Here is a 23,244-nt window from a genome sequence, read left to right as displayed (position 1 = left end):
TGTAGTTATTTTGTGCATCCCAGTTAGCCCAGCTCAACTGGAGTAACCCCTGAGCCTTTTAGTCGCGGGAACAGAAACCCGGCAAGGCATGGTGGTGGCTTAGGAGGCTGGGGCAGGAGGATCACAAGTTCAATGTCAGCTTCAGCAATTTAGCTAGGCCTTAAGCAACTCAGTGAGACTCTATCTCTAAATAAAATATTAAAAAAAGGACTGGGATGTTGCTCAGTGGTTAAGAACCCCTGGATTCAATCCCTGGTATTAAAAAAAAAAGCCAAAGAAAATTGAAAGTGGGCATGACTGCACATGTCTGTAATCCTAGCTGCTTGGGAGGCTAAGACAGGAGAATTTCTCAAGCTCAAGGCCAGTTGAACAGTTAAACAAGACCCTGTCTCAAAACAAACAAATAAACCAACAAAACCCCCAAAAGAAACAACAAAACAAGACAAAACAATACCACAAAACCCAAAGGGCTGCAGAGGTAGTATTTCCACTAGGTATAAAATAAATAAATAAATAAATAAATAAAAAGAATAGAAAAAAATGTTTAAAATATTTATTTTCATAAAGCAGAAAGTATATGCCCACATGATTCTCAAAAATATTCACAAAGATGTTTTGCATAATATCCAATATCCGAAAACAAAAAAATGGCCACCAACATACCAGAAAACTTCTATGATCTGTGTATAATAGAATAAAAGAAAGAAACATAATAAATCATTGATATACAGATATATGTGTCAATGAATATTAAATGAAAGAGCTCAGCAAAGATAAATAATGGAATGGGAGAAAATATTATAAAATAATACGCTTGCCAAAGAATTAATATTCAAAACACACAAGGAACTGAATTCAATAGCAAGAAAAGGCATTATGTAATTTTAAAATGGTCAAAGGACTTGAACATACCTTTCTCAAAAGAAGATACTTAACTGGACAATACATGAAAAAATATACAGCTTCACTAATTAGAAAAATGCAAACTAAATCCATATTAAGGTATCATCTCATACCTGTTAGAATAATTTATATTAAGGAGATGACAGATAAGTATTGAAGAGGATGCAGAGAAAAGGAAACAAGCTTTTATAGTATGCCAGAAGTTGAAAAGTAAATTAGTGTTGCCTCCATGGAAAACTGCATGGAGGTTCCTCAAGGGAAAATAACAACAATAACAACAACAAAAAGCACCATATGATCCAGTAATCCTTGTGGGTACATTACTAAGTGGAAATAAAATTAGCAGCCTCTAGAGAATCTGTACACCCATGTTCACTGTAGCATTATTCACAATAGTCAAGATATGCAATAAATATTAATGCCCATCCAGGATACAAGCATAAAGAAAATGTGGTATGTACACCCAACGACTTACTTTTCAATTGTAACATGGATGAATATGGAGGGCATTACAGTAAGTGAAACAAGTCAGGCATGGAGAGAAAAATATTGTATGAGCTCACTTATTCATGGGATTTAATAAAATTGAGTTCATATTTTATAGAGTTCAATGATGGTTACCAAAGCCTGGAGGGGTGAAAAGAAAGGAGAAGGGAAGCTGCTGAACACAGGATGCAAAGTTTCAAATAGTTAGGAGATATAGGTTTGGAAGTCTGTTGCACAGCCAGATGGCTATCATCAATAATAATGTATTGAATATTTAAAATAACTAAGAGGGCAAATTTTAAATGTCTCACCATAAAATAAATTGGTAATATATATTAATATACAAATATGTTAGTTATTTTAATTTAATTGTTGAATACTGTATAAATACATCAAAACATCATATTGTATCCCATAAATATATATAATTATAATTTGCCAATCAAAAATAATATAAATAATACAGTTTTCAAAAACACCTTATTTATATACCATAAATACAGAAAAATGTTTACAATATGCCCCTAATGAATGTAAAAGAAACATTTTAAAATATGAAATAAAAATAATAGTACATGATTATTTGCATATGAATTATAAAATATACAAGGAAACTATATAATTTTATTTTGAACTTTAGGATAAACACTTATCTCAAAATACTTAAGCTTAAAATAATTAATATTTAAACCTATAAAGGAGAAATGAATTTGTGATCAAAAGAAAATTGTGCTTTGTTAGAAATCAGTCCTTGAAAAATAGATATCCTAAAATAGATATAGATAAACTAGGTATCCTAAGTATTTTTATATTAAATTATTCATTTTACTAAAAGATTGCAATAACAAAGAATTCACATTGTAATATAACATCACTTTTATCATTTTCTACATAGTTAAAATCGGTGACAACTAAAAATATCATATCATTATATATTAGAATTTCACATTATCTCCAAGTTTTTCTCCATCTATCCCTTTCAAATATGAATATGTGTTAAGTTTGATTTAATCTTGTTAGTCCTGGTGTTCCAATAAAGGAGGAGCTGTTTTATTCTTCTGTGTGTCTGCTTTCACTCATCACAGAACCTGAATCTTAAGGTAGATACAATTGGCTTTTATATTTTTTTTTCATGAGGTTTAAGAATAGAGAAATTACATATCATAGTCTAGGTTTTTATTTATGTCATACAGACACCTATGCAGTCATTCATGGATGATAATGCAGAAGTCCTAAGGTATCTTTTATGGATGTGGCTATGCTTGAGGAAAAGCACTTTTTAATTGTTTGAGTATAAAGATGCCACAAAAATAAACCTTTTATTCCATAAAGAAAGAATCTGAGATCCCAAGAATGCAAGTTATACTGCTGAATAGCACCAACCTAAGAAGGAGCATATTAGTTAATCTTAACAGTCTAGTGTCATGAGCCATTCTGCCTTACCCTGTCTTGGAAATATCAACTATGTACATTTTTCAAAAGCTCCCCTTTTGTAAGTACTTGCAACAGGGATTTAATAATAGTCTTACAATCTGTTAAATAACTTTTAATTTATTTTTAAAAGACAAAATAAGTCCTAAATATTGTTTTCTTAGAGTAAGTTGCCTAGCCCTTGTTTGAATAGTTGGAAGAAGCCAGTAGTATTCAAAGGGCTTGTCTTAAAAATTGTTGGGCACCTTCAAATGTTAATCATATATTAAAACCCTAGGTTTATGTTTATTTATATAAATATTAAACAAAGAAAAAAATGTAAAGAAAATTTTGTTCTAAATAAACATATTTCAAATTACAAAATATAAACAGGTGGAAGTTTGAGGAATATTTTCATTTTTCCCATTGCTGACCTGAGGAAGGCATGTACAATAATTATGATGAAAAAATAGCTGCACATAATATGTGGGGAGAAAAAGCATGTGAAGTAATTTAATATTATCACTTCCTCCTTTGTAAATTCTCCACAATATCAGGGCTATTTGTTTATCTGTTCGGTTTTTAAGACATGTGGTGACAATAAAATGACTTTCTTGGAAGTCACCTAATATTAGCAAAGTGAATAAATATGTAAAATAACATACTTAACTTATGTCAATTCTTGAAAAAGTGTTTTCTTTCTAAAGGGATTCTCAATAGAAAATGTGTCTTTTTTTCACAGTTACTGTTGCTTTCTATCAATATTAATGTACTAGAAATATGCCCATAGAAATGTTTTGTCAACAAGAGTTATCTCAAACATTTCTACTAACACAGCTATGTTCCTTCAAGCATCAGAGAGTTTCTAACACTGATGGTTCATAAATATTTATTGAGAATGATGCTAAATTTCTTCCTTTTTAAATAACATATATAGCATATTACTTTAAAATTCTATTCAATGACTTAAAGTGAACTGTGAAAGCCCAGCTTGCATTAGCCTTCTTGCTTCCCAATCTCATAGTCATGAACACCTTTTTTTTTTCAAATTTACTCTAAAAACTGGCCTAGTAATTGTCCTATTTTCAAGACAGACAACAAACACAATCTGTATAAAATAGAAGTACTGATGCATTTCACTGTATTTATGATAGTGTTTCATATCTTAAGAAGATACAAAATAATTTAACAAAAGAATAAGAAATGAAAAGAGTCTTTGCATATGTGAGGCACAGAATCATGATATATTTTTAAAAGCACACATAAAAGTCTAAGGAGTCATTGAACATTATTGATAAGTGATATGATTTAGCTAACCGCTCAGTTTGGGGTTAAATATTATAAAAACGAAAGTCATCATTCCAGGATGGGCCATTAAATATGCAGCTCTGTGAAACGTCCCATTACCTCCACTAGATGTCTCTAATAACTGACTTTGAATGGCTACATTCCTTCTAAATGCTATTCATTAAACACTGAAACAGGAATTGCACATGTATTTTGATTTTCTTATAAAAATCATATTTTTCAAGGCAGATGAATTTGCTTTAATAAACATATAAATTGAAAGTAACTTACATTCAATATCAAGGTACATGCTCTTTTGATGTCCTCCAATTCTACTTGCTGCTTCACAGTCGTACCTCCCTGAATCTGACAGCTTTACATCTTTAATATGCAGTGATGAGCTTCCATGTTGCCCTTTGACTTCAATGCGGCCGTCTGGGCTCTGTTTACATTGATTCAGGAAAAAGAAAGATTTTATGCTTGTTTGTCTAAAACAATGATCATACTCATGATGCTTATTAAATATGCATACAAATGAAAATAACCTCACATCGGCATTTTAAAAAATTTCAAAAGTACTGTTTCTGCATTTTTTACTTATTGTTCTTTAGCTTATCCACTTCACTTGCTGCCTTTCTTACAGGGACACTGACATGTAGTGACCATTTGGATATATATTTTATCAATCACTCATATTTAGTATGCTTTTTGCTTTTTAAAAAGTTTTCATGTTCTTCTTGGAAGGATTTTGTTGGTTTCCAATTATATTCACTGCGAATACAAATGCTGTCTAAAAACTACCAATGAAAATCATATTTCTGCTATATTTTGGTTAGGTATTTTGTCTTATTCATTTTTGAATGGTAAAATAGTATCACACATAAGCAAAATTTACACCATATTCATCACAGATAAATTATTAAACACATAGTAATCACTACTTAACTTGTTCTTAGGAAGTCACTAGAAACAATATGGAAATGATTAATCATTTATTTCAGGGATATTGATTCAAATCAAGGAATTGCTTACAATTGAATATTGTATAGATTTTATTTCCAATGAGAATTCTTATTGCAATTTAACTAGCATACCACATAAAATATTTTTTTTCAATCACATAAATACCTTCATAACACTCACACATAAACAAAGCTAGTATATTGATTGAATTTTACTTCAAATAGAAAAGATAGCAAACTTTTAACAATTTATAATTCATTAGAAAAAGTAATTTACTGTTTTTAATAGATTATTTTCAGTATTTGAGGTTTCAGTGCCTCAATGAATTATTATATACTATACATGTATGTTTAAAATGTCTATCTTACAAAAATGATCAATTTTATATGTGACCAAAATTCACATAAATTTTACTACATGTGAAAATGGTTTCATAAAAACTTTGTTTATGATTATCATCAAATTATTTTTTATTCATATCAAAGACTATTTCACAGATGTTTCTTAATCATAATATTGATTTAAGGGCACAGTAGAATTACTTTCTTGTCATAACTTTATTTATTAATGTAGTTATTAGATAATCTTAAATCTAATTTAAATTGATTAAATTATCCAGTCACTCATATTTTGTTTACTATCAGAAAGGTGGTGTTCAAAACCAAGCAACTTAGAATAGGATTGCTATGCCCAAAATATGTTCACCAAAATCTAAATATTGCTAAAATAAAAAGTAAAGTGAGATATTCTAATTTTTAAGAAATTCAGCTGCCAAATTGATTTAATTAATTGAGAGAAAAGGACAAAAAATTAAAAATTGACAGAAGTTTAAAATCAGAATTAGTAAACCCAAAAGCCAAATCACCAATTTCTTCCTAAAATGACTAGAGGATTTTCATAATCTCACGCCCTTGAGCCAGGCTTCTCTTTTTAAGCACTGACTCTGCTGGCTCTCATGACATCCACCTGCCCAGTGTGCTCCCAATTTCACTTCTCTGACTACCTCTTGGTCTCTGCTGCAGATTCCTCTCACCATAGAGGAACCTTGGATTCCTCCATGGATATTATTCTCTTTTCAGTGCACACACTCCAGTTAGGCCCTCTCTTGCCTGCCCACAGCTAAACTGATGCCCTCTGATGAATCTTTCTCCTGTCAGAATCCGTCTTTCCTTGGAGATGTGGAGTCAGATATCTTAGTTCCAGAGCATGACCCTTTGAGACCTACCTTAAATCACAATACACAGGTCTAAAATCATCATTCTCCACCACCAGCACAATCTGTTCTTTTTTTCAATGAATTATAGTAATTATTTTCCAAGACCCATGCTATATACTATGTGCTCACTCTTGGATCAGTTTCTAAAATTTAATTTACTTATTTTCCAATTGCTAAAAAATGTGACTCTGTCAACTTTCTCAACGTTATCCTTTTCTATTTTTAGAAACAATATTTTCTTCAACCTATCTGCTGTCCACCTCACCTGTTCACAGTCTCTGGTTGCACTCCTTTGAGTATAAAGACAGGGGTCTTTGGATTTAAGAGAACAATTATACCTTTAGGTTGATCCTGACCCAGAAGGACTCCCATACTCTGTGAAAGCCACTGAAATGATATTGCCTATATTTCTTTGACACAAAGTCATTACAGCTGAAGACAGTATTTTTTGTGTAGCTGTGAATAATTTTAAAATGCAACTGATCTTATTTTAATTCTCATGGCAACTTCATGATATTTCTTCTTCCTCATCTCTATTGTTGTAAATATCATCACTGTACAAAAATCAGTATGATATTAGTAATAATATTGGTACTTCAAAGTTATTATGCATATATATGAAATTGTTAACAGAAATTTTGGAGAAATACAGTTTCTTTTTCTTAAATGAATCAAACAATGTGTGATTGACTGGGAAATTATTACTTTCAGAGTTAACATTGCATTCATAGAGAGATGCTATGTGCTTTTAACTCAAATACTTACACTGGAAGACCAAAGTCATTCCTTCACATATCTGACATTCTAAAGGACATCTCTCTCTTTGTGCTATAAAGAGACATTGCACATATCTGAAAGAAATTTCATTTATATCTTGGCTTTGATTCAATACCTAAAGAAGATTCATTTAATACATCTGATATTTGATTGAGACAGGTTAATGGACATTTTAGCTGTCTACCTAGTGTTTCCAGGTTCTATCACTGAATTAAGTAAGATGATTAGAAAGCAAATTGTCTGACTGCACATTATTATTCTTACCCTTCATAGAAATGCACACTCTGAAATTTGATTTGCTGTTATATTCTTTGCCTTTCTAGAAGGTCAGTTTAAAAACTTCTTATTTGAATAGTATTTCAATATTTTATAAATTAATTAAGCTTAATGTTTACGGTCCTTTTAAGTATTACTTAATCAAATATCTTGATTTAGTTCCATCTTAAAATTCTGTTGGCAATTTTAATTGTAGCAAAATTGTAAATATACAAAGTGCCATGTTCATAGGCTTTTTCTTGAGTGAACAGAGATAGGCCAGCAGACACCCAGGAGGAAGTAAAGGGATATGGGGTCTCATGATGTAAAACAGGTGAGTAGAGACTGCATGCAGAACCCAAGACAAATGTAGACTAACAAAAAACTCCATCTAATTTTGTACCTGTGAATTATATATCATGTACTTCCTTCCTAATGGCATCATATCTCTACCTATAGTCAATTAAACCCAACTTCACACACTTAAAAGAGAAAGCATAATTGCTGAATATGCAAAAAGGAAAGTAGTCTACAGTTTACCATTATTCATCCAAATTTCTCAAAATTGTGTTAGTATTTCATTGAACAATTCCTGCAGTCATGAAATAATTTTAAATGGAAAGCTTTTCTTTCCTCCTTATAAGATTCTTGTATTAGCTATTAGCATCAATTTTCTTCCTTCTGGGCTTGCTCCCAGATTCCTAATTCTCTATCTTGACTTCATGAACTGAGCTTTTGTACAATTACCCTTCCTCCTAGCAGTATAAGTCAGTACAATAAAGATTAATATGTGCAATAAAAGTTCTGGTTATTTTATACCAGGTAGTAGTGCTATTTTCTTTCTCTTTCACATATAATAAAAAATTTATTCAACAAATAAGAATTTAATATAATAATTTTATTAGGTAACATGATGGATAAATGGTAATTGTTTTTCAGAATTTTAATTTTTCTCCACTTATTATTTAAATGAATCCCATAATTCTACCATGGGATTAGAACTAGTAGCCTCATTTTCAGAAGAAGACATTATGGCACAGAACATTAAATGACCTATGCAGGACGCAGAGTCTATAGCTTATAACTGATAGTAGCTACCTGCCCAGCCAGTCTGACCCTAGAATTTTTGATCTGAAATACATTTTCTATATGCCTAACCACCTGAGGCAAAATTGTGATGTTGATTAGTCTGATGATTCCACAATTCTAGGAATACAGTAAAAGATTTTTAATTGTATATGTAATGGGTCAATTGTATGCAATGTAAATTAGGTTTAAATAGCACTCCTAAAATATAAAGACAAGGGAAGGGAAGGAGTTTCAGTGATTTACCAACAATTGGAAAAGGATGTGGAAACTTTCAGGAAGAAGAGAAAGGCGTATGCATTTGTAATTTAAAAAGATCTCTCACACTGAAAGGTGAAGGATAAATTAGAAAGGGTGATGGGCTGGGGATGTGGCTCAAGCAGTAGCGCGCTCGCCTGGAATGTGTGCGGCCCGGGTTCAATCCTCAGCACCACATACAAAGATGCTGTGTCCACCGAAAAAAACTAAAAAATATATATTAAAAAATTCTCTCTCTCTCCTCTTAAAAAAATAAAGAAAGGGTGTTATAGTTTGAGTGTTTATAATCCCCCCATATTGATGCATTGAAATCCTAAATTCCAAGATGATGGCATTAGGACATGGCAACTTTGGTAGGTCATTACTTCATGATAAAGCACTCTTTACAATATTAATGTCTTGGTTACCAAAAAATCAAGCCAGTGACTTTTAGCAAATGCGGAAAGGGACATAAGAAATCTATGCCTCATGAAAAGTGGCCTCAATCAACACCAAATCCTCCCTGCCAGCCCTATGATCTTGGATTTTCTGGTCTCTACAACTATGAGAAATAAATTTCCCTGTTTAAGTCACTGAATTTATGGTCCTTTGGTATGGCAGTCTAAATATACCAAGACAGTGTGGCAAGGAGATCCACTGGAAAACTTCAGTGATAATGTTCTGGAGAAATGCAGAATTAGTGGACATGGAGAGAAGTGAGTAGATTCCACAAATAGATCCAGGTGAAATCAACAGTGTTTAGTCAATGATTAGATGGAAAAGAAAGGAAGAAAGAAATACATATAGTTTTCTGTCAAAGAACTCTAGATGGAAAATATCTTAGTAGATTCTTATATGTATAGCAAGTAATACATATATATGTATAATATATAAGTATATTACTTATATATAAGTAATACATATATATGCATACTTTAACATAATCAAGGATATTTTCATAATCTGCTTGCATTTCATCTCATATTATGAATTTGGTATTTTAAAACCAGTATCTAAAATTAAATACCGTAATAAGTAAAAAATAGAATAAAACATTCAGAGATTTTATTCTAAAAACTTAGTCTAGGTGCATTCCAACTGACAAATATCAGAATGTTGTTTTTCATGTGACCAGAATATTTTATATGGCTGCTTGGATGTTCTATCTATTTAATATATTAGTTGTGGCTATCCACTGCAAGAACAAATTGTTCAGAGTAACATACTGGCTGTGTTTCCTGAAAGCATACTGGGAAATTAGTACTTAGACTCTGATCCTGGAGAAAACTACTATACTTAACTGTACCTCAATCTCTCTATATATAATTCACAAATAAGAGTACAAATGTCATATGATTGCTATGCAGATTTTAAATCAGTGAATATTCATAAAGAGTTCAGCATCTGTTGAGTTCTTTATAAACTGGTACAAAAATCTGATATCTAGACTTAAACAATAAGTACATGGGTCTTATGCAACTGTCCATTCTATTTCATTTTCTAAATTATTCTACATATATTCTACCCCCTAAACAAATAATAATTCTCCTATCCTCTACTTAATTAACAGTATATTATTGTTGCTGGACTTATCTCCTAATCCCAGGAATAGCATGCATATTATTTTTACTCTTTATATTCCATGGGCAAAATGTGACATATTCAGTAAAAAGCAAAATCATAACCAGGGTAAAGGACTTCTTCAGGTCACGAAAATCACTTTTATAGTTTAGATATGATGTATCTCCTAAAAGCCCATGTGTAAGACAATTTAGAGGGAAATAATTAAATTATGGGAGGTTTAACTTAATCAGTTAATTAATCCCCTAAAAGGGATTAACTTCCTGCTAACTATAGGTAGGTAGGGTGTGGTTGGAGTTAGAGCTCTCTCTGCTTTCTGGTGCCATGTCTTGACCTGCTTTCCTCTGCCATATCTTTTCTGCCATGATGTTCTACCTTACTTTGGGCCCTGAAGAATGGAGTTGGCTATCTATAGACTGAGACCTCCAAGACCACAAGCCCCTTAATGAAATTTCCCTCCTCTGATTGTTCTTGTCAGGTCTTTTGGTCACAGCAGCAAAATGCTGACTAAAGCAATCACTCCTAGTTGTAACTTTGTGGATTAGTCTCTGTGTCTTCTATTCTGTACCATTGGTCTACCCACCTGTTTTGGTACCAGTACCATGCTGTTTTTGTTACTATTGCTTTGTAGTACAGTTTGACCTCTGGTATCGCTATGCCTCCAGATTCACACTTCCTGCTTAGAATTGCTTTTGCTATTCTGGGTCTTTTGTTTTTCCATATGAATTTCATGATTGCTTTGTCTATTTCTACAAGAAATGCCATTGGGATTTTGATTGGCATCGCATTAAATCTGTAGAGAAGTTTGGGTAATATTGCCATTTTGACAATGTTAGTTCTGCCTATCCATGAACAGGGTACATTTTTCCATCTTCTGAGATCTTCTTCTATCTCTCTCTTTATGGTTCTGTAGTTTTCATTGTATAAATCTTTCACCTCTTTTGTTAGGTTGATTCCCAAGTATCTTATTTTCTTTGAGGATATTGTGAATGGAGTGGTTTTCCTTATTTCCATTTCCGAGGTTTTGTTGCTGATATACAGGAATGCCTTTGATTTATGCGTGTTGATTTTATACCCTGCCACTTTGCTGAATTCATTTATTAACTCTAGCAGCTTCTTTGTAGACTCTTTTGGGTCTGTTAAGTATATTATCATGTCATCCGCAAATAGCGATAGTTTAATTTCTTCTTTTCCTATTTTTATGCCTTTAATTTCTTTTGTCTGTCTAATTGCTCTGGCTAGTACTTCGAGAACTAAATTGAATAGAAGTGGTGATAGAGGGCATCCCTGTCTTGTTCCAGATTTTAGAGGAAATGCCTTCAGTTTTTCTCCGTTTAGGATGATGCTAGCCTGAGGTTTAGCATATACAGCTTTTACAATGTTGAGGTAAGTTCCTATTATCCCTAGTTTTTCTAGTGTTTTGAACATAAAGGGATGCTGTACTTTGTCAAATGCTTTTTCTGCATCCATCGAGATGATCATGTGGTTCTTGTCTTTAAGTCTATTGATGTGGTGAATAGCATTTATTGATTTCCGTATATTGAACCATCCTTGCATCCCAGGAATGAATCCTACTTGATCATGGTGCACAAGTTTTCTGATATGTTTTTGTATTCGATTCGCCAGAATTTTATTGAGAATTTTTGCATCCAAGTTCATTAGAGATATTGGTCTGTAGTTTTCTTTCTGGCCAATTTGGAAAGCAGTATGGAGATTCCTGGGAAAGCTGGGAATGGAACCACCATTTGACCCAGCTATCGCACTTCTCGGACTATTCCCTGAGGACCTTAAAAGAGCGCACTATAGGGATACGGCTGCATCAATGATTATAGCGGCACAATTCACAATAGCTAGACTGTGGAACCAACCTAGATGCCCTTCAATTGATGAATGGATAAAAAAAATGTGGCATCTATACACAATGGAGTATTATGCAGCACTAAGAAATGACAAAATCATAGAATTTGCGGGGAAATGGATGGCATTAGAGCAGATTATGCTAAGCGAAGCTAGCCAAGCCCTAAAAAACAAATGCCAAATGTCTGCTTTGATATAAAGAGAAAAACTAAGAACAGAACAGGAAGAAAGAGCATGAGGAAAAGACTACAGTAAACAAAGACGAATGGGGGGAGAGAAACGGAGAGAGAAGGGAAAGCATATGGAAATGGTAGGAGACCTTCAAGGATACATAAAATTATAAGAGGTTATGAGGGGCAAGGGGGAGGGAAAAAAAAAAAGGGAGAGAATTGAACAACAGCAGGGGAGGTAGAGAGGGAAGATGGGAGGGGAGGGGAGGGGAGGGGGGATAGTAGGGGATAGGAAAGGTAGCAGAATACAACAGTCACTAATATGCCATTATGTAAAAATGCGAATATGTAACAGATGTGATTCTGCAATCTGTATTTGGGGTGAAAATGGGAGTTCAAAGCACAATTTGAGTCTAATGTATGAAAGATGATATATCATGAACTATGTAATGCGATAAATAATCAATAAAAAAAATAAATAAAAAAAAAAAAGCAATCACTCCTAGTAAATGATAAAGCACATCACATAATCCCATTTGTTTGCTATCATAATTACTTATTATGGTTATTAATAATGGTTGGAATACTAAAGGAGTAAATTAGAAAAAGGAACATGTGAATGTAATGTGTGTGAATACAATTTTGCCATACTTGTTGGTTTCCCTGACAAAATATTTTTAGGTTGTGTCTATCCATGTATAATTTTAACTGAATGAGAAAGTAAATATTTGATACTATCATTATTTAGAAAATTTAGTACATGTGAATTGGAGATATAAGTATGGTGCTGGAGTAGAAAACCAGCACTTAGAAACTCCAACTGAGTCCAGGTATCCATCTATGCAACATTTCATTGTTTACTCCAATGTTAAGAAGTATGGAAAAATAGGATAATTTGGGGGTTCCATTTTTTAATGTATTATTTATAATTGAGAAGAAAGTATAAACAAGCATCAATAAGGGATAAAGAGGTCAAGAAAATACTCAGCTCTCAAAATTACATCTCTTCTAAGGTGAAATTTAGTTTCATGTCATACAACAATGAAAATATTAGAAAAATATCTGAAGGAATGTAACAAATTGTATTCTGAAACTTTTTTTGTTCAGCATGTTTTATAGCATGGCCAGATATAGTGTGATGATTTATGCCATACATTTGAACTCAACACAAAGACACTGATATCATTTTATTAAACCATACTGTGTTTGAAGTAATGTAAGAACTCCTAAAAACTGTATTGTTTCAAGGCCTTGAAGAAGCCATAAGTCCTATGCTTCAATATTATTTAACCCAAAATTTAGAAATTTTTACTATTTAACCCAATGATCAAAGTTTCTTATTGGAAAACAGAAAAATACAAAAAATTCCTAGAATTAGAATGCAAAGCATTGGTGGTTATTGAAGCTTGGTGGTGTGTGTGTGTATATATATATATATATATATATATATATATATATATATATATATATGGAATTTCCTTGTACTGTTCTGTGTTGTGCCTTTTCAAATTGCATTTTGCATTTTACCATGGAAATTTTCAAACAGCACATAACAAATGAAATCTATTCCTGCAGCCTTTTTCCTGAATCAACAGAACATGTGCAGCATATCAGAATCCAGATTCAATTCCAGAGCTTGTTGCTACAGCCCAATTACCAACCCAGAAGTTTTGTATTGAAAAATACTGAGATTTTGTTGATATTTGTACTAACATAGTTTGAGTAATACACAGTATTTAACTCTTGTTTCTTTTACCTACTTATAATAAAAAGTAAATGAGGCTCCGTACTAGGTATATAGTAAGTATAATGATACTCAGTGATACATATAGTGACCAATGTCTAAGCAGCAGCAGTCATATAATTAAAATTATAGACAAATGTTATTTAAAAATGAAACAAAAGAAACACAATACCCACCAGAATGTTGATCAATAATGTCATGTTAAGTGCTTACAAAATGCCTGATATATAGAATATCTTAAATAAAAGTTAATAGAGTCACCATTACATTTGTCCTCTAGTCTGTTTTTATATAAGTCCCATCAATAATTCTATGGGAATTGCATCATTTGTTTTCTTAATGATCAATGTGAGGTTCAACACATTATAAATTTTGTCTTGTTGTTGCTGATTGTTTAAATTCAGATAATAAACCACACACCTCTTAATCCACTGTGACAAGAAAGATAATATCTAAAAAAAATTTTAAATTGTCACTAGTTCCAAAGCCACAGTTAACGTTGGAAAGTGTAATGCATTTGCCATCTAGTGACCACATTTTGTCACAGATATCGAAATTGTTATATTGTAAAAAAAAAAAAAAAATCAGTATTTGTTTCATTTCGTTAAACTGATGCCACCAAATTGAAACTACATAGGAATACATGTACAGTTCCTTTCCTTATGAAAATCATATTATGCTAATTAATGTGTTTAAATATCTATATAAACTAAATTATAAAACATTTTATCTGGTAGATACAAATGCATTATGTGTTGGTAGTATTATAGCAATATATGTTCTTTTTTGAATATGAAGTTTACAATGGTCTCATGTACTATATTTTGGTGTCTTATAACTATATTTGGGGTGGGAAGCCAAGAAGCTGAAGATTATACCCATACAGCTATGCTTTGAAATCTCCTTAATTTGTCCTCTGGTATATATATTTATATATTTTAGGAAATATTTTCATAAGACATTGATGGAAACACAAAAATACCAACCAACCACCAATATTAGAAAATCACAATTTCATGAAATCATTTTTGTTATACATACATTTCCATATATGTAAAGGAAATGAGTACTTAAAAATTAAAACTATAGATAACAAATAGATGTGCTGCTTTGAGATTGTGAGTTTGGTTTCAGTTTTTTTTTCTTTAAAGTAAATAACTCTTCATAAAGAATTATTAAGTTAGTTTGCAAATATTTTCTCACTTTCTGTAGATTGTCATTTCACTCACAACGTTCAACAGGAAAAGAAAAAAAAATGAATCAGTTAAAAAAAATGGGTGTTAGGACCAAATATACAGGTTTGAAAGAAGACATACAAACGGCAAACAGATTTATGAAAAAATTCTCAACATTATGAATCACCAGGGAAATGTAAGTCAAAACCACAAGTCATTACCTCATTCTAGTAAGCATGGCTATTATCAAATTACTAAAGATAGCAACTGCTGGGGAAGATGTCTAGAAAAGGGAACATTTGTATTTTATCAGTGGAAATGTAAATTAGTACAGCCATAATGAAAAATGGAAAACAATATGGAAGCTCTTCAAAAATTAAAACCAGAAATACCCTTTGAACCAACAACCCCCAAACTGGAAACACATACAAAGTAAGAGAAATCAGTATGGTGGAGAGACATCTCTATTCCCATATATACTGCATCACTCTTAAAATTAGCCAATAAATTAAAACAATTTGCAAGTCCATCAACTGATTAATGGATAAATAAAATGTATTACATACACACAAACACATAGCATTTTCACTATGGTGAACTAAACACCTGACAAGAACAATGTAAAGGAGGAAAAGCTTATTTGGTGCTAAGAGTTTCAGAGGTCTCTGTCCATAGACCAACAACTCCATTGCTCTGGGTCAGAGGAGAGGAAGAAGATCATGGCAGAAAGATATGGCAGAAGAAAGCAGCTCAGAACACGACACCAGGAAGCAGGGAGAGAGCTCCACTCACCATGGAAATAATATAAACCCTAAAAGCATGCCCGCAATAACCCAGCTCTTTCAGTCACAACCTACCTGCCTACAATTAATGCCCATTTAAGCCCTATTAACAGATCAGTCCATTTATTAGATTAAGGTTCTCATAATCCACATATTTCACCTTCAAACTTTCGTACATTGTCTCAAACATGAGCTTTTAGGGGTACCTAATATCTAAACCATAACACACACACACACACACACACACACACACACACACACACACACAATACTATCCAGACACAAATAGAATGAAATCTGATAATTTGTTACTCATGTGTGGAATTGATGATCATTATGTTAAATGAAATAAACCAGTCAGCAAAAGAAAGGTACTATATGATCTCCTTATATATTGAATTAAAAAAAAGTTTATTTCATGGAGGTTGGAAATATAATGGTGGTTAATAGAGGTTGAAAAAGTAGGTTAAGATAGGATCAGGAAGAGGTTGATCAATAGGTTAAAATTATAGTTAGCAGATATTCTGGTGTACTATTGACAGTTGGATGACTGCAGGTAATAATAATATACTGCATATTTCAAGAATCAGAAGGAAAGATTTAAAGAATTGATAAACGCTTGAAGAGATAAATTTATTTATCCTGATTTAAACATAACACAATGTATATATGCATAAAAAAGTCATATGTATCTTATAAATATGAAATTTTTTTCCTTTTATGTATTATTTAATAGAAACAAATTTATAATAAAGATTATTTGAAAACAAGAAAGTTAAAAAAATATACTAACCAAACTTCTTAAAATTGTTAAAAAATAATTAAAAGAGAAGGAACACTTCAGATAGCATATAATAGAATTTATTAAAATAACAATGCATAGGAGAAACAGGGTTGGAAACATTAATGAGGTATGATATACATTTTTTTTAAGAGAGAGTGAGAGAGGAGAGAGAGAGAGAGAGAGAGAGAGAGAGAGAGAATTTTAATATTTATTTTTCAGTTCTCGGCGGACACAACATCTTTGTTGGTATGTGGTGCTGAGGATCGAACCCGGGCCACACGCATGCCAGGCGAGTGCGCTACCACTTGAGCCACATCCCCAGCCCCTGATATACATATTTTTAAACAAAATTTAGAAGATTTATTAAGATACTTCCCCTGTGTGGAATAAATAAATCTATAATATGACCCTAAACATAGGGTAAGATAGAGAATGGACTTTGTAAAATACAATAAGAGCATATAAAATATTCTATGTTACATCCCTTTCTCTAAAATAATTTTAAAACAATTCTAGACCAGAGAGTTTGTGATGAATCTTTACAGGAAGTTTTATCAATCACTAGATGATAAAAATGAATTATGAACATTATCATTAAAGAAAAGTCTGATGAGATGGACTCTAGAGACCCATGAAACTTACATAATCTGGAAAATTATTACTAGCTTTGCTATAAGACATACAATCATGAGAAACAGTCCTCATCAAGCTTCTAATTATGTGTTGGTTTATGCAGACATAAGAAGGATTTGAGTAATTATATGACATGGCATACTGCTGAAAATTTTGTAAGAGGATATTAAAAAGTATACTACTTGGTGGTAAAAGTATGTCATGTGCTATCACAGTGCTGTCCAAAACAGCAAGTTAGAAACATTTCCTATAATTCCGGAAGATGTGAGTAAAGACACAATGAACCCCCAACATCTTCTCCTGTATTGTGTACAACAAAATCCTGCAGTTCTAGTGTCTGTTAATCTCCTGCTTTTCTCAAATTTTGTATGAGAGTTATCATTTGTCCTTAAAGGAACTTTCAATTTATAGATAAATTATTAATTTGTAAAGCATCAGATTATGGGCTGGGGACGTGGCTCAAGCGGTAGCGTGCTCGCCTGGCATGCGTGCGGCCCGGGTTCGATCCTCAGCACCACATACCAACAAAGATGTTGTGTCCACCGAGAACTGAAAAATAAATATTAAAAAAATTCTCTCTCTCTCTCTCTCTCTCTCTCTCTCTCTCTCTCTCTCTCTCTCTCTCTCTCTCCCTCTCTCACTCTCTCTTTAAAAAAAAAGCATCAGATTATATTTACTTTTTCAAATATTTATCAATGGGTATATGGATATTCTATAACTTCAATGTTATCAGAGTTCAAAAAACAAACAAATAAATAAATATTACCAGAGTTCATAACATTCCTGGGTGTGGTGAACATTGAAATTAAACGCAAATATATGTTTAAACAACTATGGCATTTCGTTGTACAGTTAAAATATTTTCTCACTTTAGAAGTTAAATAACTGGACTGCACATTATCCTTAACTTACTTAAGAACCTATTAATCAATCTGAAGATATTCAGAATTAATAATACTGGTTAAAATCAGTTGCTTTTCATATTGATTTCAGTTTCACATTTTAAAGAATCTTGGCCACTCAAAACATAATTAGAAACTATAGTAATTACATCCAAGTTTTGAGAAAGTTTTAATTGCACTCATGACTAAATGTGTACTCAGTGTTCTGGATGAGAAAAGTATATATGACATTCAAAAAATTACAACGTGCATGGATTGGTGGAGGAAGTGTTAAATTTCATTTAGTTAAAATGAATTGATTTTTATGGTAGAATGTGAGTAAGCAGAGTGCCATGCAGGTTGCCAACTAATTTTGAATCACATATGAATATATAGAAACTTTCTAGATAGAATATATTCTGTGAGTTATATTCTTTTTAAATAGTCATTATTTAATGAGATTAGGGTGCTAAAGATTAAAGGATAAGTGAGTGGATGAGAAACTGTACAAAGCTCTTCTGGACATTTAAAACTTTGAGATATCTACTTATTGTCCAAACAAAGATGTTTGGTTGGACAGAGAGGACTGAAGTTCAGTGGAGAGAAGGCCCATTACCAAAATTCGTAGCTTCCAAAATCAATTCAGTCAGGACACTAGACAAGAAGCCCAAGGAAGTGAGCACAGATAGAGAAATCCAAGAATGAACTCCAAACTAGATCCTTTGGTTATTTAGAGTTTAATAAGAATGACAAAAAGTGATTTATAAGCATGAACAGTATAGTAAGAAAAAATCCAGGTGTGTGTACTCGAACCCAAATAACATGCTTCATAGAGGACATAACTGGGTCATTGCTGCTGCAGACCAGAAAAAAAGATAAGCAGCAATAATTTACCATTAGGTTTAATAAAGTGAAGATCGTTGGTAAACTTGCCAGAGAGTTTCTGTGGAGTGATGAGGTCAAAGTCTAATTGGAGTGCATTTAAGAAATAATTGGAAAAAAACTAAAGAGAGTAATATTCCACATTTTCAAGGGAGTTTGCTGTAAAGAGGAGTAATGTCAGACTTTGGTATCTGTTTTTGGCCTCTATGTATATACACGCATAAAAATACACAGGAGTACGAAGGACATGTGTATGTTTACTGAGAGAAATAAGAACATATTTTATATGTTGATGGGAATGAACAATGAGGTAGGTAGTACAAAAAGTATTGGTGATTAAGAGATGAATTTTTGTACTGATGATATTTATGATATATTACAGACGATGAAATGTAATATCTACATAAAAACACAAAGAGATCTCAATTATGGTGATATATAGGTTCAGCCACTATATGAGTACAGATGTAAAAGTCTTGGTTTAGTCAAGCTTTTTACTGATTGCTTTCTAGTTAATTAGTAAAAGAGGAAGTGAGTTATTAGCTGAGCCTTTGGGGAATAGAGGAAGTTTGTAAATTTAAGCATAGAGGAAATTATATGAAGTAGTTTCTAAAACTTTTGCCCAAAAATTGGATCAGGATTTGCATTTCCCTGATGGCTAATGTTACAGTTTAGATATAAAGTATCCCCCAAAACATCATGTATGAGGCAATGCAAGAATGTTCAGAGATTAAATGATTAGATTGTGAGAGGTGTAATCTAATCAGTGGGTTAATCCACTGGTATAGATTGACTGGGTGGTAACTATAGGCAGGTGGGGTGTGGCTGGAAGAAGTAGGTCACTAGGATTATGCCTTTGGGGTTTATGTTTTCCCCCAGTTAAATGGAGCTCTTTCTCCATCTGCTTTCTGTTTGCCATGTTCTCAGCAGTTTTCCTTCAGCATGACCCTCTGCCATAATGTTATATCTCACCTTTGGAGCTGTGAAGTAAGCTGACCATGGACTGAACTTCTGGAACCATGAGCCAAAATAAACTTTTCATCCTCTGTGTTGGTCTTATCAGTAATATTGGTCACAACAACACAAAGGTAACTTAAGCAGTTAATAGTGTTGAGCATTTTACACATACTTGTTAACAATTGATATTCTCTTTTTGATATACGCCTATTCAAACCATTTGCCCATGTTTAATTATATTACTTCTTTTGTTACTAAGTTATTTTAGTTCGTTGTGTATTCTGGCTATTAACCCTGTGCTGATAAGTAGTTAGTAATATTTTCTTCCATTCTGTATGTCTTCTCTTTACTCTGTTGAATGTTGCCTTTGTAGAAAGTTTTTAGTTTGATATAATCCCATTCATCTATCTTTGCTTTTATTTCCTGTGTTTTGGAGAATATTTACCACAGTTAGTATGACCATTACAAAATTAAAAAAAAAAATAACAAATGCTTGAAAGAATGTGGAAAAAAACCCATTAGTGTACACTGTTGTTAGGAATGTAAATTAGTATAGCCACTTTAGACAATAGTATTAAATTTCTCAAAAAATTAAAAATAGACATACATTATGATCCAAATGTTTCACTTCTGATTGTATATCCAAAGGAAGAAGAACCATAAAACCAAGGAGATATGTAACCTACCATGTTTATTGTTACATTATTCATATTTATTATGATATGAAATATCATTGTGTATTGACAAATAAATGAATAAAAATATGGCATAAATTCACAATGGAATATTCAGCTGTTAAGATGAATGAAATTCTGACATTTGTAATAAACTGGATAGAGCCAGAGAAAATAATTTTAAGTGAAATAAAGCCAGACAAACACAAACACCTCATATTCTGTCTCACATATGGAAACTGAAGAATCTTGCCTTAAATGTGCCATAGTTTCTACTACAGGATGAAGCGGGTGGAGGAGAGGAAGAGGGATGAAGCAGGTTAGATAACAGGTACAAACCCGAATTACACAGAAAGAATAAGTGTTGGTGTTCAACTGTATTTATGAAAATTTACTATATAGTTTATGAACATCTACAAGAGAGGAACTCAAATGCTTCAAACATAAGTAAGTGATTATAAAAGAGAATTCCTAATTATCTTGATTTGATCAGTGCTTGCTATAAACATATGTTGAAGTCTCACACTGTATTCCATTAATAAATTAAATTAATGCATGCTAGTAAAAGAATAAAATTTAATAAAAAAGGAAAGAAAAGAAGCCAAGAAAGAGTAGGATGACAGGCAGTACAAATAACAGTAAGTTACGGGTCACAATGTTAAAGAGACCATTAAGAATGATGGTAGGTTTTTCTCCTGGTAAATTCAGCTGTGCTACTTTACCTGAAAAATGAGCAGGAAGCTAAATTTATCCATAACTTGGAAAACAAAAAAATATTGAGGAATGTATATGAGGTGTTATTATTACAACAGACAATGACCCAAGAATTAAAAGAAATAAGCAAGGTGGATGATAGAGGTCAGGAAAAAATAGTAGTATCCATAAATATTAGAATTATATTGTTTCTGTCTATATGATAGGCTAATAAAATATGTATGCTTACATATAGATGCACATGAAATATTCAAATGAAAACATCTGACACCCAAGAATGAAAAACCTGGAAAGTATGATAACAATATCTTTAGATCACAAAAATGAAGCAATGATGATCTCATAGTGTTGGTCACAATGATACAACATTATAACCACAAAGATTTTCTTGGAAGAGTTGATTTTTCCTAAATAAGGATGAGCTACAAAATAAAAGGCTAAATATTGATAACTGAAGATCTTGCTTAATATATCTTATTTAAGTTTTTTGTATGATAAGGCAAGTCAAAAGCAATGAATATATGATAATTACTATTTAGGGTAATTATCACTGCAATAATTTCAATTTTATTCCTTAATTGTCATGTTAATTCCATGCATATATTTTTGTTGCATGCATAACCTTGACAATGGAGTTCATCAAATGTATTGTTTTGCTGCAATAATTTTATAAATACTTACTCAAATATTTTCATAGGTATTATGTATTTACTTATATGGCATATTATTCAAACTTATTTTTGTACCCAAATGTCTACATTGCTATACATGCATTATTTTAAAATTTATTTCACTTTATTGCTTAAGTTTAGCTGACATTACTCACTAAAATAACACATATCTAATTCAAAGTTACTTTTACTGAATAATTCCTAATTTTGTTAATTCTGTTAATATTAATTTTAGCTGGAATATTTTATATTTTCTTAAATAGTAGGAGTAGATTACTTCTTAACCAGAATACCAACACAATTCTGTATGTAGGACTATATTAAAAAAGAAAAATAATATATTTTCTCTTGTGAATCCATATTAAAATTGATTTCCTTATATCAATAACATTTTCCCCAAAGCAATTGTTGTATAATTCTAAAACACTATCATACTATCTTAAAAGCTAGATCACAGTTTCTTAAAAATGAAAATTCTTACAACAGATTTCAAAATAATGCTTTAGTAAATGATGTTTTCAGAAAAGAACAATGCCATTTTCATTTTTAAAATATTTCATCAAATTCTGTCAAAAATAGGATGTGTTTAACATATGACTAGACTTCTTTGATAATCTTTATTCAAGCTGTGGGCTGGAAAAGATTCCTGGAAGCTGTAAATGATCGAAACCCCACCTCTCAGCAAGCTCAGAAGCATCAAGGAAGATTTCCAGCACAGCTAATTATATTCTACCACCTACATCAGATGGGGAACAGAGGTATCCATTTTGCCTATTGCCCAGCAGGGACCTATATTATTGCTCTCAGAGTACTAGCATGAGGAAAAAAAAATGCATTAGGTAGATCTTAAAAATGTCATTCAAATAAAAAAAATCCTTCAGAAAAGCCCATTATCTCTGGAAAGAAAAAAAAAAATACATGTGTTAAAATCTACAGGTGCCAGGAGTTGTTGGTATGCTCTTTAGCATTCTTCTCTACAGTCAGAAATTGACTCTTTTTTTTCCAATTTAAAAAAGTACTAACATAATCTTACTTTTCATACTTGTTGAGTTACATGGAAAAGCTAAGTAGAATAAGAAAAATAGAAAAAACATGGTAAGTGATTAGAAGATCATGAAC

The 23,244-nt window shown here is 32.0% G+C and overlaps 1 protein-coding gene across 2 annotated transcripts in view; it reads right to left on the bottom strand.

Moving 5' to 3' along the window:
- NCAM2 (neural cell adhesion molecule 2) overlaps positions 1-23,244 on the bottom strand; it is a 494,626-nt gene that overhangs the window by 166,787 nt on the left and 304,595 nt on the right. For both annotated transcript variants that reach the window (XM_081301845.1, XM_081301846.1), the window contains exon 9: positions 4,378-4,528. In XM_081301845.1, the coding sequence (XP_081157971.1) occupies positions 4,378-4,528 (151 nt within the window). The remainder of the gene's footprint in view (positions 1-4,377; positions 4,529-23,244) is intronic.

Source organism: Spermophilus citellus (assembly GCF_964194105.1).
Source record: "Spermophilus citellus genome assembly, chromosome: 7".
Classification (NCBI taxonomy): Eukaryota; Metazoa; Chordata; class Mammalia; order Rodentia; family Sciuridae; genus Spermophilus; species Spermophilus citellus.
The sequence above is the reverse complement of the archived record's forward strand: the minus strand, read 5'-3'. Positions and strand labels throughout refer to the sequence as shown.